This window comes from Octopus bimaculoides, chromosome Z, assembly GCF_046866305.1.
Source record: "Octopus bimaculoides isolate indiv1 chromosome Z, ASM4686630v1, whole genome shotgun sequence".
Classification (NCBI taxonomy): Eukaryota; Metazoa; Mollusca; class Cephalopoda; order Octopoda; family Octopodidae; genus Octopus; species Octopus bimaculoides.
Genome location: NC_142944.1, coordinates 28,913,347 through 28,929,887, shown reverse-complemented (window position 1 = coordinate 28,929,887; position 16,541 = coordinate 28,913,347). Strand labels below are relative to the sequence as shown.

At 43.8% G+C, this 16,541-nt stretch overlaps 1 protein-coding gene across 1 annotated transcript; it reads left to right on the top strand.

The window, feature by feature from the left end:
• The first annotated feature begins 4,309 nt into the window (after positions 1 to 4,309).
• Positions 4,310 to 7,086, top strand: LOC149132193 (uncharacterized). The gene has a single exon (XM_089365018.1). It carries the CDS (start codon positions 5,705 to 5,707, stop codon positions 6,959 to 6,961), a length of 1,257 nt encoding a protein of 418 aa, XP_089221144.1. The 5' UTR covers positions 4,310 to 5,704; the 3' UTR covers positions 6,962 to 7,086.
• Positions 7,087 to 16,541: the final 9,455 nt, after the last annotated feature.

The window sequence follows — 16,541 nt, the reverse complement described above, 5'->3', positions numbered from 1 at the left end:
CAATCTCCTGAGTTCATTGACAAATACGTCGACCTGTTCACCAGTCTACTTTGCTTTCCCCAGGCGATCGTAAGCTTCAAACATTCCTTCTGCAAAGGCCTCCATCAAGCAGATTTCTATTTTTTCCGTGCTAAGTTGGTCCCTCTCTTCCATTTCTAAGTACAGCGCCAACGCCGAACCATCTAGGTACAGTGGTAGAGAACTCACTAAGTCATCTATCCCGTGGAGCTTCGCAACCAGCTTCATCTTCTTTAACCAAGTGACCACATCCATATCACTGCAAAACAGTTTGATTATATCGTTCGAAATACGGACTACACTCATAATTTTTTTGTTTTTTGTTATGGGCTGAAATAGCTTGTGGTGTGATGGAGGAAAAAGACAACAAGAAGCAAAAGGGAGAAAGAAATACAGCAACCTTACCTTGTCAACCGTGGCGGGATAAACGATCACTCCAGATCAAGCCACAACTATGCACGCCGTCTCTGCTCCAACTGACCACACGTGCTCACTGTCCATACATCCTCCTGTCGCCACTTCCGCTGGCCCCTGTGGTCTTCACTTCCGTTTGCTTCATCTGCAATCCCTCTCCACCAACACCACATTGGTAATCTCTGACAACTATATCCGGTCTATTGGCCTTAATTTCTCTACCTGTGTGTTTTGGCATATCCCATAATATGGTTGCTTTCTCATTTTTTGTGATCTTTTCTAGCGTGTGCCTATACCATCTTTTTTCTGTTGTTATTCGATAGTGTTGGCATAGTTTCCAGTGTATATAGATCTGAACATTGTCATGTCTGAATATATTCTTTCTTAGCCAGGCCTGGGCAGCCAGAGACAATATGACTTATTGTTTGTTGTCCACCTCCACATATTCTGCAGTTACTTGTATTTCTTTTCATTACATGTTTTTGGTAATTTTTGATGGGAAGGCCTTGGTTTTGTGCTGCAATTAAAAATCCTTCAGTCTGAGTTCTGAGCTTCTCAGCCATTGTTGGGATTTTGTTTTGTCTATTTCTTTTCTGTTTAGTTTAACCCAATATTTGCCATGAAGAGGCTTTTCTTGCCATCGTTTTATCGTGATCCATTGCTGTTCCAGTTTTAGTTTGACTTCCAGTTGTTTTACAGCTTTTGTTGTTACTTTTTTTTCTTCATAGTTTTTAGGTACTATGACTTCTTTTTTGTATTTTTTAGCCTCTGAAGTAGGTATTTCTGTAGTCCTATGGTGGTTATTTTATAATAATTTTCTAGCTGTGTAAGGCCTCTACCACCTTCGATATGTTATATATATAACCTTTCTATGTCATTATTTTTCTTGCTTTCCTGTCTATTTTGATTAGTTCATTTAGAGTCCAGTTAAGAATATTGCAACTGTTAATTATAATTGGGACAACTAAAGTGTTGATACTTATTATCTTGTTTTTTGCATTGAGCTCTGTTTTCAGTATTAATCTTTTCTTATCTCCTCTTTCATTTGTGTGTGTTGTGTCATATCTAGTTCATTGATTCCTAAGTATTTGTATGTCTAGCTTCAATCTAATTCTCTTATTTTATTTGCTTTATCTAGTGTGATGTTGCTACTCTTAACTAGTTTTCCTCTTTTCAGGGTTGCTTTGGCACATTTTTCTAAGCCAAATTTCATGTTTATTTCTTTGGTAAATCCATGTGCTGTCTGTAGTAATGTTTCCAACTGTTTATCATTTGTAGCGTGCAATTTTAGATTATCCATATATAAGAGTGGCTGATTGTTTTGCCATAGCAGTTGTATCCACATCCAGTTCTGTTTAGCAAGTCAATTAAAGGTGTGAGTGCCAAGCAGAAAAGGAGTGGAGAGAGTGTTCTCCCTGGAATATTCCTCTTCTAATGGGGATGGCTTTGGTTTTAATGAGTCCCTCTTTTGTCTGGAGCTGTAGCACTGTATGCCATTTATTCATGAAATGTTTCATATATTTTATGATTATTTGTGCTGCCTTGTTCATGGCTAGTGTTTCTAGGATCCACGTGTGGGGAATACTATCAATAGTCTTTCGGTAATCGATCCAGACCATACTTAGTTCCTTCTTCTTTCTGTGGCTGTCTTTCTGCAGTTTTATTAATCAGTAGCTGATCTTTACAGCTGTATGAGCCCTTGCAGCATCCCTTCTGCTCTTCTGGAAACAGGTTGTTTTCTTCCAGATGCTTGCTCATTCTCTGCGATATCATTGCAGTAAAGGTTTGTAAATTGTAGGGAGACAAGTTATCAGTCTAAAAGTTTGTGGGTTTACCGTTTCAGTGGATTTGGGAATTAGGATAGTTTTCCCTTCTATGAGCCATTCAGACATTGTCTCTGGCTCTACTAGTATTTCATTAAATTTTTCTGCCAGCATTTTATGTGTTCCTGTTGGGTATCTTAACCAGAAGTTGGGGATCTTGTTGTGCTCGGGTGCCTTCCAGTTGCTTAGTGTTTGCAGTGCCTGGTTGATCTTTTCAGTTGTTGTAGGGACCCAGAGTTGTTCAGGTGCTGTGTTTGTTGTTTTGATAGACCTTTTTTGAAGTTGTTCCTTCGCCGACCATATTTGTTTCCAAAATTCTTCCACTTCTGCTGTTGGTGCTGCATTGATTTCTGTTTTATTTTTGCCAAGTTCTTGGTAGAATCTTTTGGGGTTGGAGTTGAACTGTTTGCTTAAAGAAATATTGGCATTTCTCATACTGGCAGATTCTTTGTGCTTTGGTGAGGACATCTTGCTTTAGCTGTTCTTTTACCTCAGGTATACCTTGTTCTGTAATTTTGTATTTACGTAGTATTTTTCATCTCTTCTTGTTGCTTAGTAGTGTTGATTGTCTACTAGTTTCATTAAGGATTGACAGATCCTTTCTCTTATTTTCTATTTTTTTCTGAATATTATTAATCCACAGGGTTTTCTTAGTTGGTGATACTCCTGTTTGGATGGGTTTTAGCGGGTATCCAGCTTCTTTTGTGGCCACAGAGGCTGCTGCATATATTATATCATTTAGCCTGGTCAAATTGACATTTGTTTCTGTGGCTATTAGTTCTGTGATGGCCAAGCTCACACTATTTATTATTGATGTTATTTTTATTATCAATTTTAATTTTAATCGGTGGTCCATACTGAGATCTGTGGCTTTCAATTCTTTGATTATTCTCATTATTAGAGTATCATAATCATTAGTTTCACCTTCACTGTTTCCAGGTTTTAGATTTATTTCATATTCCCTCCTGCTCATATTTTTGTCTGTGGTGTTTTGGTTTCGTGCATTTTGCTCATCATTATATATTCTTATGGTCTGGGTTTTATCTTTCATTGTTTACTTCGTTTTTTGTTGGACATGTTACTTCGTTTTGGTTGGACATGTAACGTCTGTCTTCATATTTTACAGTCCCAGTCATATTATTTGGCATTGCTGTGCGGTTGCTATTTACGTTTTCTTGATGTATTTTTCCTTTTAAGTGTTCTATTTCTATTTCTGATATTTTTTGGGGGGTTTTAGAATATATCTCTGTATGTTAGCCAGTTTATTAGGGTTCATTGCTGTATCCAAATCTTTATCAAGGTTATTTTTGTAGTGAAACTACCTCCCGCCATTAGATACAAACTACTATCGCCATTACATACATCTTCTCATTTAAATATAAATAAATGCGAGCGTAGTAGAGAACCCATTCCTTGTCCATCACGTGACTGATCATTATTCGAATCGGCAACTTCTTCGAACCGTTCCCGCCAGAACGCAAACTGACCAATCACGGCCCCTAATAAGGTCACGTGATAGAGTAAAATTCTGAAGCCTTCGGGAGCCCATAGTTTGTTATAAATAGCTTTAACTCATACCCAATAATTCGTCTCGGTCCAGTTTCTCTTTGAGAACTGTTCCGTGTACCACACGACAGCAGCAGCAGTTCCAGCGACCACTTCAGCAGCTTCGTCCAGCCACGATGACCTCCGCCGTCGCCACATCAGCAACAAGAGTCTACTACTACTATCCAGCATCATCATCATGACCAACACGATTAATACCAAGCAGCCTCTACGCTACCAGCGTCAACACGATTTACTATGTACACCAAACCAAACTCCGCGGCCCATCTCTCTCTTCGATTCTGTTAGGTGACTTAGCTTCACCACAGTAAACAAACAGACAAGAGAACCACAGCCAGCGACGAACATCTGTATAACAAGAATCACGGCTAGGCATCGATGCCTCGACATCACAACTAGTGATCAGCTCTGCCAAACTCAGCCTCCCTCACTTTCACATACAGAACTTTTCCTATAGTGTACTAACGAACTGGTATAATTGTCCACGTGTTATTGACTCTCTTTCTCTCTGCTGTAATATTTCTCATACACACTTTTCTTTGTATGACGGCCTGTCTTTGATTATGTTCTTATATGTCGCATTCACACTCTCACACAGACATACATCTTTAACGCTACAATAAATATATCTGTTATTCATCTAATACGGTTGTGGTCTTTCATTACTGGTCATCTATGTTATCGTCGCATAACATATCATGTATATCATCCATTGATATATATATTTGTATGTTCGACCGTGTGACCCGTTTAAATAAAAGGAGTCCTCTGTTTTTCCATTCGTCACCATTGCTCCTTTTATGAGTTCGCACGGTCGTTCCTAACATTTTTCTTCCTGATTTTATATGCATATGTTGTTGTGTTTTCGTTCTGTGGGTAGAGCATGTAAGATTGAAATATATTCCTCACGTGTTCATATTTGCAGGACATGTCTAATAACGTCCAGCCCTTTATTTTCATGGTCATCATTTTTGTAGGGTACTTTTCTGATGTAAATGGTCTTGTAGTAGTTTTTTGTACTTTTTGTGTAACAAGTTTAAAGTACGTACTTCCCGTTTGTTATTCTTGGGTTGAATAATATGGGTATTATTTAGCTTATTTTTCAATTTTTTGTGTTTAGTAGTTAGGGACAGAGATGGTCCGATGTTGATTGGATCATAATGTAGTGAGCATGTTTACACGTGTTGTGCGGGTGATGGAGATGATATTATCATTATTATTATTATTTTAAGCAGATGGACGTGTCTCCCGAAGCTCTGTAAGTTGTTGCCGTTTTTACCCGGAAACCTTTTGAAATCTGTTTTAAATTTTATATATTGTTGTAGCCAAGCCGACTAGGTTCTTGCGGAGCTAGTCGGTTAGGCGAGATTTCCCCCATTTAGGGGTGAATTCTTCGTTTGAAAAACTTCCATTTTCACATTTCACACGTATCATATCTGAAATATGTCGGAAAAAAAAATAACAAGCTGTTCTCTTCTCTCTGCATCACTCCCCGACAAAAAGAATGACGGGTCAAGTCTTTTTTCACCCCGCCCAGTTAATGCCATAAAAGGCAAAATGCCAGTGAAAAGAGCAGCCAGCTGTTCTCTTCTCTCTGCATCACTCCCCGACAAAAAGAATGACAGGTCAAGTCACATTCCACCTCGCCCAGCTGACGCCATAGTGGACAGTGTTCCTGATTCAGGTCTGTTTAACAGACTCTCTGCTGCTGACTTCCCAGCCCTCACCTCCACCATTGCTTCTACACCGGAGAGGGAGGAGGAAAAAAGAACAAAGAAAACAAAGTAAACAACACGAGCAACAGTACCAAGACCACAACCAGTAGCCATTGTAACGGTTTCGCCTCCGCAGCTAAGCAGAGCTCAGAAGAAATCCAAGTGACAATGGCAGAAATAAAGAATGCCAAGGAATTGTTAAGAAGGGATGGCAATAATGTCTTCCTTAACACTCCACAAGCATTAATACAAACAACGAAAAGAAAAACAATAGTATACAAGGTATTCAATACAAAATACCAAAAGATGGAGAATGCTACTCCACAGAGATTGGAGTTAGCTCTAAAGCCGATATGGGGCCAAAAAAGCTTCGTAACCAAAGGGAAGCGCTTTGGAACAGTGGAAGTGCGCTTCCCAACGGAAGAGGATGCCATCCGGCACTCTACAACACCGTTAAAGGCGGAAGAATTATTACTCGTGCCGACATACCTTGGTCGACGTGTGACAGAAATAAAAATAAATCATGTGCCACCAGAACTGAACATCTCCTGGCTAGTGGCAGCTATGCTCTTCGACATTGAAGAGACTGCCACTATCCTAAAGGTGAACAGAGTAAAAGAAAAAAACTGGTTGGGCATGGAAATGCATCTCCTTGTTCAGATTGAACAAGATAGCATAAATACCATACCCGACGCCATAAACCTGCCGGATGGCAGTAGAATACACATTGCAGTAGAGGGGCGCAGACCAAAGTGCTACCTCTGCAGCAGTGAAAAACACCTAAAAAGAGACTGCCCCATCTACAAGCAAAGAATGGAGGCAGACAAAAACAGAAAATTGCAGCAACAACAACAACAACCAAAAGCCTCCACACCACCAACACCATCACCACCAGCACCACGAAAAGCGACACCACCATCTCCATCCATCACCAAACCAACACCAACACCAAGAACCTCCACACCAAAAAAGATAACAGAACCAGCAACAACAGAAATTGTAAAAGAATCTTCATCAGATCCGACAAACATTCCCTTTCCAGATCAGATCAGCTCGGATTGTGCGAACACTGATAGTGAAAAAGGGAAGTGGCAAACTGTACCACCAACAAAAAAACGAAAAAGAAAGACAAAAGAAACAATTGACAAAGAGGGGAAGCGCGAAAAAGGTGAGCTTCCCAACATCATCGGCAACAACAACACACACTCACAACAAATAGCAACAACCTCTCCACTGCAAACACCAGCACTCCCACACACCACAAACGTAACAGCCATCAACACAAAAAATGAACACTTATTAAACTTTTTAAAAAACAATACAAATGCAAACACCACAAATTTCATTATACCCTTATACAACGCACCACCAGCACACATACTCACACTAAAAATAACCAAAGAAAACTACAATAAAATAAAATAAAAGTTTCCGAATGATGTTGGGTCGCTAGGGAGAAGCTTCTCCCAAAGCCTTTATCAGAATTTAGTGGAGACACCCACACGAAAACATAGGGGAGCCACCCCACCAGAAAATAGTAAGTAGAGCCTTTTCTGCTCTAATACTTTCCTTTTTTTAAAAAAACATGGTAATTCTCAGAATCGGAAGCATAAATGTGAGAGGCCTCGGGTCGCCTTGGAAACAAGGTCACCTGTTGAACGACCTGAGGCTTTACAGTGTAGATGTAGCAGCCATTAGCGAAACCAGGCTCTCCAACCCGAAGGAACTCGCAGCCCTTTTTGGCGGGTACGAGATTTTCCTATCTCCGTGTCGGCCGGGAGCGGGCGGTGGAGGTACTGCGGTGCTATTTCGGAAAGGCCTAGACTTGAAAATAAGGGCAGTCTTCCTGGATCCGGAAGGTAAGTTGGTGGTCCTGGACGTCGATAGTAGTGATGGCGCTGCTTTCAGACTGCTGGCTGCCTACGCTCCGACAGGAGCAGGGCAGTCGGATTATTTCAAACGTCTGGAGGTTTTCCTAGGTACTTCTCGCACTTTAGTGCTAGTTGGGGACTGGAACGCTGTCCTAGACGAACGCATCGATAGGGTGGGTGCGGGAGCATCTAATAGGAAAGGGGGATGCAAGAGCCTCGCCAACCTGCTCAAACGCTTTCAGCTGTCCGACAGATATCGACTAGACAACCCGAGTGTGCCAATGTGGACTTGGACTAATCGCATCGGGTCGTCTAGATCGTACTTAGATAGATTTTTCTGTAGGCCAGCGGATAAGGATAGCATAGGGTGTCCACAATTCAACATAGTCGGCTACACGGACCACAAATTCGTGATCTGTACGGTCGACTTAGATAGGCTCCATAGACAAGGCCCCGGTTACTGGAAGCTAAACACGTCGACAACGGCGTGCAAAGCCTACAGAGACCGGATTAGTTTATTAGTTAAGAGGGCTTTAACCGGGGCAATCATCAACAACAACTGGTGGTTCACCCTGAAGCGGGCAATTAGAGCAGAATCAATTAGGTTTAGTAAGGCTCTAGCTGTAGAACGTAAGAAAACAGAGCGGGATTTAGTTAACAAACTAGACGAGGCTCTTGGGACAGGCATCGCAACCGACGTGTTAGCAGCGAAGTTGGCCCTCGACCAACACTTTGATGCCAAGCATGAAGGCTGCGTTGTCAGAGCTAAAGCACTTTCGGTAAGCGGGGAGGGGACTAAGGCCGCTCGATGGGCCCGCGTAGTTGAGGCGAAGCGTGGCAACAGAGCGACCATTCGGTCTTTGGTGGACCAGAACGACTGCGAGATTTCGGGACCGAAGCAGATGTGTTCGGCCTTTCAGCAGCACTTTGCTCAATTGTTCGGGACAAACGGTAGGACGGACGACGGAACAGATTTCGGTGTGTACCTAGACGGCCTGCCGCAACTCTCGACCAGCGAGGCCGAGTGCTGCGAAGGACCGATATCTGCCTGGGAAGTACGGGAAGCGATGAAAGGCTGCACGAGAGGTAGATCGCCGGGTTTGGATGGTCTGCCTTACGAGCTTTATACGTCAATGCCAGACTTGTTTGCGGGCGTCTTGGCAAACGTCTACTGCAACTGGCAACAAAACGGGAGAATTCCTGCTTTTGTTTGTCGGGGAGTGGTGGCTTTGCTAAGAAAAGACCCAAACAAGGGGGACATTATAGGGAACTTTAGGCCCATCACTCTGCTCAACACAGAGTTGAAGATCTTGGCCAAGGTGCTAGCCAAGAAATTGGCGCCTGTCGTGGGCAAACTGATCGGCAAGGCGCAGACATGCGCTGTGCCGACTAGGTCTATCCACGACAACCTCCATCTCATGCGCTACATCATAGAGAGAATGGGTAACGAAGCTGGCGCGGGTGGGGCTTTGATCAATTTAGATCAGTCTAAAGCCTTCGATAGGGTCGACCATCGATACCTGGCAGCTGTTCTCAAGGCAGCTGGTTTCGGTCCGGTCTTCCGCGGGTGGATAGCTGCTTTATACAGCGGCATCTGCTCGGTCATACGGGTGAACGGCCATCTATCGGAACCGTTCAACATCTCGCGTTCGGTTCGCCAAGGGTGTCCTCTCTCCTCCCTTCTGTATGTATTGACTCTCGAGCCATTACTGCGGAAGTTGGAGGCTTTGAGGGGCGTCCCGCGTGATCTGGGATGTGGAAGGAGCGTGTCTGCCTATGCCGACGACGTTACCGTGATGGTGTCGAGCCACAGGCATATTGACCTGATTGGCGAGACACTAAACGAGTATGAAGCGGTGACAGGTGCGAAAATTAACGCGGAAAAGTCAATGGGCTTGCAACTAGGCACCTGGAGGGGCAAGTCCATGCCGTCCAACAGCGTCGTAGGGCGCTGGACAGACGGACCCGTTAAACTGCTCGGGGTCTGGTTCGGTCCGGACCTCCAGTTGGAGAAAAACTGGGAAGAAGTGACGAACAGGGTGGCCAACCTCACCCAGAAATGGGCTGAGAGGAAGCTCTCCTTGAAAGGTCGAGCGGAGGTAGCGAATGCGTACATCGCATCCGTCATCTATTACCGTTTGACCGTCGTCCCTTGTCCCGACCGCTGGTTAACCAAGATGGTACGCTTGCTCTTCAACTTTTTGTGGAAGGGTCAGGTACCACTGGTCAGGCGCTCCATCTGCTGTCAACAGCCGCTGAACGGAGGCCTTGGCATGCCGTGGTTGCTGATGCGCAAACATGCGCTCAGGCTACGACATCTCAGGCGCTTCCTGGACGGTGAACAGGTGTGGTCGCCTTTCGTCAGACGCGATTTTCCGCAGCTCGTTTCTTTAACAGAGCTGCAATCCTGGATCAAACGTAGACCGAGAAAGGGCGCTTGGCACCTCGAGTGCCGCCAGGCTCTCACCGCCCTCAGTCGGGCGGGCAGTGCGATCGGTAGTAGATCCACTCTAGCTTTCTATAGAGGGTTAGTGGGAGAAAAGTGCGACGACGTTCTCGGGGAAACTCTAGGCATCGAGGATAATCAGCTAAGCAGTCTGTTCAGGAGAACTTTCAGGCCGGGGCCCATGGATAATTTCCAAAGGTCCCTCGCCTGGCAGTGCTACCGAGGTGCGCTACCTGTTCGAGATAAACTCTACCGACATGGAAGTGCCGTCAACCGGGCCTGCCCGAGGTGCGCTCAGGACGACGAAACCGTTCTGCACGCACTCGTCCAGTGCCCGAGCATTGCTGACCTGTGGGTCTATATCGAACAACTACTGTCACGTGTAGGACGGATCCGGCTATCAGCTGGATCCATCGTGAGAATTGACCCGCCGACCTCCTTTAACCAGGAGGGCAAGGCAATTTTCCTATGCCTAGTGGCTGTAGCGAAAGAGGTGATATGGTGGACCCGTTTGAAAGGGTTAAAGACAGACACTTTCCTCTTTGGCCAAGGCCTCATCAACTTTTTCAAGTTCCACTTGAAAAGGAAGATGAGAGTAGAGAGGGAAGTGCTGTCTCATAGCAAATTCGTTGAAAGATGGGTGACTGTTGGAAAAATGGCCAGTATAAACGGACCAATTCTGAGAATACACCTGTAGAAAAAAAAAAAAAAAAAGGTAATGTAAAAGGAGAAAGGGCTCTATACCCCTTTCTTATTTTTTCTGACCAGGCTCCCGTGGTTTTATGGGTTTTTCCACGTGTAACCTTTCCTTTTTCGAAGCGCCTCCCCCTTTGGGAGTTCTACTTATTTATTTATCTATTTATTTATTATATCTTTCTTCGTTTTCTTCCTCTGTGTAGACGAACTTTCCTACCTTTTCGGACAAAACCTTTTGTAACCTTCGTCCTGTCTTTGTCCTTATATGTCTTTAATTGATATTAGCCCTTGTGGCCAATAAAACGAATTAATTATTATTATTATTATTATTATTATACAGTTCTATATTTAAGAGATGATGAATTATTTACATTATTTACATTTGACAGATATTTGTCCTCATCTTGTTTGTTGTTAACACAACATTTTGGCTGATATACCCTCCAGCCTTCATCAGGTGTCTTGGAGGAAGTTTCGAACCTGGGTTCTCATTCCTAAGGTATTTTTCGATGTTGTTGTTGTTATTGCTATTATTGTTATTAACATTATTATTATTCAGGTCACTGCTTGGAATCGAACTTGGAATCTCGGGTTAGTAGCCTGCGTTCTTAACCACAATACCATATGCCTGTGGGCAATTATGGAGTGAATTTTAGGGCTTATAAATCTAATATTTTCCTATCCTTCCTTAATACTGGTTCTCATATGCTATTCATATTTGTACTCAGTCTGCTTAGGAGGTTGTTGTATCCTAGCATATGTACTGCTTCGTTTAGTTTTTGTATTTTCCAGTAGTGTTCTCTGTCTATTATTTTAACTTAATCCCACAGGGGGAGGTAGTCTCCATTTTTCCATACATGATCAGCTATACCTGATTTATCAATATCTCCTTGTGTCACAGCTTTATTCCTTCATTTTCACAGTAGTGACTTTGTGAACAATGGATTGTTTAATTGACTCCCTATCAAGTTATGTAACTTTAGATGGAAAGTACTTTCCATGGGATTATTTGCTGTTCACAAAAGTGTTGTCTTTTGTAATGTCATAATGCTGGGACAGATTCCATTTATATCAAGTGTTCCCATCTCAATTGGCACCACTCTTGCTTTCAGATTTCATGTTCTCTCAATATGTAAGTCTGCATATTTTACTATTTTTTGTTTTCTTTATCATTAATGTATAGATGGTGGACCATGGTGCGTGTTCTACATTGGGTCACCAATTATAGATGGTCAAGGTGACGTAGTGAAACCATCTAACAACAACTCCATTCAGAAAGTTGGAATAGATGTCATTCGAAGAAAGAACACTGTACAATGAATTCATAGAACCAAGCTGTAACTTTTAAATGTTTTTACTCCAGGTCACAAATATATACAAGTTGAGTAATCATGGAAGGTGTTTACAAGTGAAGGCCATGTTCAGCTTCTGTATATTCTACGTCATAGCTGCTCAATGTCTGTTAGCCCCTCTCCCCCTCACACCGCAAACGGTTGAACAAAAGGAAGGTAGGTGAAATGTATGTGCGATAGAAAGGCACAGAAGAGTGAAACATGGCAAAACAATTGTACGAACAATGCAAGAGTACAAACTTGGAGGAAACATGCAGAAAAAATGTCTGTTAGCTGTTGCATGCATTATTCAAGAGCTAATGAGGTCATGTCCTTACACACTGCTGTCGCAGTGACAAAGAGAAAGGACTGAGTGCTGGAATCTTAGAGTTACATGTTGTTCCACCTACTGGCAAGCTATTTAGATAGCTGCCATCAGGGGAGGTAACTGTGCCTACAAATGTAATGATCTCCAAGCCAAACTACATCAATCAACAAACGCCTCTTTATAGTACCTGTCTCCACCAAAGTTATGTCTAGCCTTGTATCTGTCTGGATTGCAGTCCCACAGGAGATTCAAGTCTGATTTTCTAGGACTTACTCTGGTTTATGCTGATACACTTTCACAGTGGTTGGAAACCCATATTTCTTGCATAAAGAAAACACATTTTATCATGATGCCTTTTATATTCTTTCTGCACAAGTATGCTGCAGGCATTCACAATGTGTGCCACACTTTCCACATAATCTACATTTACTTGTTTCATCTGGGTTATACAGATACCTTATCAAGTTTCATCTCAACAGTCTCACCAGACCTACCTTTCAGCATGCCGCTCACCAGACCGGCACGCTGAAAGGTAGGTCTGGTGAGATTGTTGAGATGCTTGAACGGCGACGCGTAGATCTGTGCTGCATCCAAGAAGTAAGATGGAGAGGAGGTTCTGCGAGGTTCCTCACAGGCAAAGAACACAGGTACAAGATTTTCTGGGCAGGAAACTCTGACAGGGTCGGGGGCATAGGAATACTTCTAGCAGAGAAATGGGTTGATAAGGTAATCGAGGTAGTTAGAGTATGTGACAGAGTACTTAAGATTAGACTAGTGCTTCATCATAGGCTAGCTACTGTCATCTCAGCCTATGCCCCTCAACCGGGGCTACCGGATGGTCTGAAAGACCAATTCTATGACACCCTCTTGCAAACTACCTCGTCGACAAGGGACAGGGACCTTCTCTTTGTGGGCGGTGACTTCAATGGTCATGTCGGACGTCGTGCTGGAGGCTTCCATGGCATACATGGAGGCTATGGCTTCGGTTCCCGCAACGAGGAGGGAACCAGACTGCTGGAGTTCTGTGATGCAACCAATCTTATGGTTTGCAATACCAACTTCAGGAAACCTGCCTGTCACCTAGTCACCTACCGATCCGGCAGACACTCTAGCCAAATCGATTACATCCTCGCCAGAAATAGAGAAAGAGGGAGGCTTATAAATGCCAAAACCCTCCCTGGTGAAGAATGTACACCCCAACACAGATTAGTAGTCAGCGACTTCGAGATCAAGGCAATATGGATGCCCAGAAGTAGACTGGCTCGGATGAGAAGAGTATGGAAGCTTAAAGACCCTGCAAATGGACAGAGACTTAGAGACAAGTTACTTGAAGCATTTGACGAAACAGAAGGGGATATAGTATCATACAACGTAGAAGACAATTAGAGATTTCTGCGGGACAACCTGTTGAGAGCCACCGACCAGATCTCTGGCTGGTGTAAAGTCCCCTCTCGACCCAGAGTAACGTGGTGGTGGAACAAGGAGGTAAACGGGGCTATTAGACAAAAGAAACAGGCTTGGAAGGACTGGAAGAATGGTGGTAGCAGGGAATTGTACCAATCTGCCAGAAGGGAAGCTAGGCGACAGGTTTATTTAGCCAGAGGGGAAGCAGATAAGAAAAGATTTGCCAATGTTCTGCACCGTGAGGACCAAAGACTCGAGGTATTTCGTGTTGCAAGACAGTGTAGGAGAGAGAATAGTGATGTTGTAGGAGAGAGAATAGTGATGTCGTAGGAGAGAAATGTGTTCGCATGGATGATGGTACGCTTGCACTAAATGAGGCTGCAAAGAAAGAGGTCTGGAGATGCCACTACGATAGATTGCTTAATAAAGAGAATGAATGGGAGAAAGAGAGTCTGCCGTATGTCGACCCAACAGAGAGACCAGCTATCCGAGTTGACAGTACCAGGGTAGATAAAGGAATTAAGAGTATGAAGACAGGGAAAACCCCCGGCCCATCAGGAATCACTGCAGAGATGCTCAAAATATCTGGCAGTGTTGGCTATAGCCTAGTCACCCGTATTACGAACCAGATGATACGAGAAGGAGTCATACCCAATGACTGGTGTAGCAGCACCATAGTCAACTGCTACAAAGGTAAAGGTGACGCTTTAGATACAAATAATTACAGAGGCATCAAGCTGTTAGATCAGGTTATGAAAGTTATGGAGAGGGTCATAGCCCAACTAATTAGGGAGCGAATCAATTTAGATGAGATGCAGTTTGGGTTTGTGCCAGGTAAAAGCACCACTGATGCCATATTTCTAGTGAGACAGCTGCAGGAGAAATACCTAGCCAAGGATAAACCTCTGTACCTGGCCTTCGTTGACATGGAGAAAGCCTTTGACAGGGTCCCCCGATCCCTTATCTGGTGGTCAATGAGGAAACTAGGGATAGAAGAATGGTTAGTGAGAGCTGTGTGAGCCATGTACAGAGATGCTGCCAGTAAGGTGAGGGTTGGAAATGAGTACAGTAATGAATTCCGGGTAGAGGTAGGGATCCACCAAGGTTCCGTCCTCAGCCCCCTCCTATTTATCATAGTCCTCCAGGCGATCACAGAGGAATTCAAGACAGGTTGCCCCTGGGAGCTCCTCTATGCTGATGACCTTGCACTAATTGCGGAGTCACTATCAGAACTAGAGGAGAAGTTTCAGGTGTGGAAGCAAGGACTAGAATCGAAGGGCCTTAGAGTCAACCTAGCAAAGACCAAAATCCTAATAAGTAGGAAGGTAGATAAAACACAAACCCCTTCAGGTAGATGGCCCTGCTCAGTATGCAGAAAAGGAGTAGGTAGTAACTCTATACGATGTACCCGGTGCAAGCTATGGACACATAAGAGGTGCAGCAATATCAGAGGCAGATTAACTACGAAGTTAGTTTTTGTATGTGGCAGATGTTCAGGTGCAATAAACACTGTAAAAAAACAGGAAACATCTTCTATCTCATTCCAGGGAGAAAAACTAGAGGTAGTCAATAGCTTCCGCTATCTGGGTGACCAAGTTAGTAGTGGGTGTGGGTGCGCTGAAAGTGTAGCTGCTAGAATAAGAATAGCCTGGGCAAAGTTTAGAGAGCTCTTACCTCTGCTGGCGACAAAGGGACTCTCACTCAGAGTAAAAGGAAGACTGTATGACGCATGTGTACGAACAGCCATGCTACATGGCAGTGAAACATGGGCTGTGACTGCTGAGGACATGCGTAAGCTCGCAAGGAATGAAGCCAGTATGCTCCGCTGGATGTGTAATGTCAATGTGCATACCCGTCAGAGTGTAAGTATCTTGAGAGAAAAGCTGAATATAAGAAGCATCAGTTGTGGTGTGCAAGAGAGACGATTGCGCTGGTTTGGACATGTGGTGAGAATGAATGAGGATAGCTGCGTGAAAAAGTGCCACACCCTAACAGTTGAGGGAACCCGTGGAAGAGGTAGGCCCAGGAAGACCTGGGCTGAGGTGGTGAGGCAAGACCTTCGAACATTGGGCCTCACCGAGGCGATGACTACTGACCGAGACCTTTGGAAATTGCTGTGCGTGAGAAGACCCGGCAAGCCAAGTGAGATCGTTGCCAGTGCCCCTGGACTGGCTCTTGTGCGGGTGTCACATAAGATGTACCATCTTGAGCGTGACCGTTGCCAGTACCGCCTGACTGGCCTTTGTAGGGTTTTCGAGCGAGATCGTTGCCAGTTCCCCTGGACTGGCTCTTGTGCGGGTGGCACATAAAAGACACCATTTCGAGCGTTGCCGTTTTCGTGCGGGTGACACGTAAAAGCACCCACTACACTCTCTGAGTGGTTGGCGTTAGGAAGGGCATCCAGCTGTAGAAACTCTGCCAAATCAGATTGGAGCCTGGTGTTGCCATCCGGTTTCACCAGTCCTCAATCAAATCGTCCAACCCATGCTAGTATGGAAAGCGGACGTTAATGAATGATGATGATGATGATGATGATCCTGAGCATTTTTGTCAACCAATTCCTTTGTTTGATTTTGAATTGAATTGAACATGTCATTCCACCATTAAAAATTGTTTTTTTTACTTTCAATGGTTTCCACTTAACTGACACTTTTTGTTTCATCTTTTGGCAATGTACCTTAAAAGCTCTTCTCTACTAGTGACCAAATACAAATGTAAAGACTTGTCTTCACCAGACATACAATCTTACACACTAACAACTCCTCATCCTATTATGTTCTGCAGTGTATATTGCCTTGTAACATTTTCCTTTGGGTGAAATGCACTATTGTCAAGCATTTTCTTTTGCATTAACCTATCCAACTTCTCTATCTGTTCTTTGGTCCAGTTCAAAATAGCAGCAATATCATAACTGTTCTTCCAGTTCATT

Coding starts and splice junctions, on each gene's coding strand:
- LOC149132193 (XM_089365018.1), top strand. CDS start 5,705: ATGGCAGAAATAAAGAATGCCAAGGAATTGTTAAGAAGGGATGGCAAT.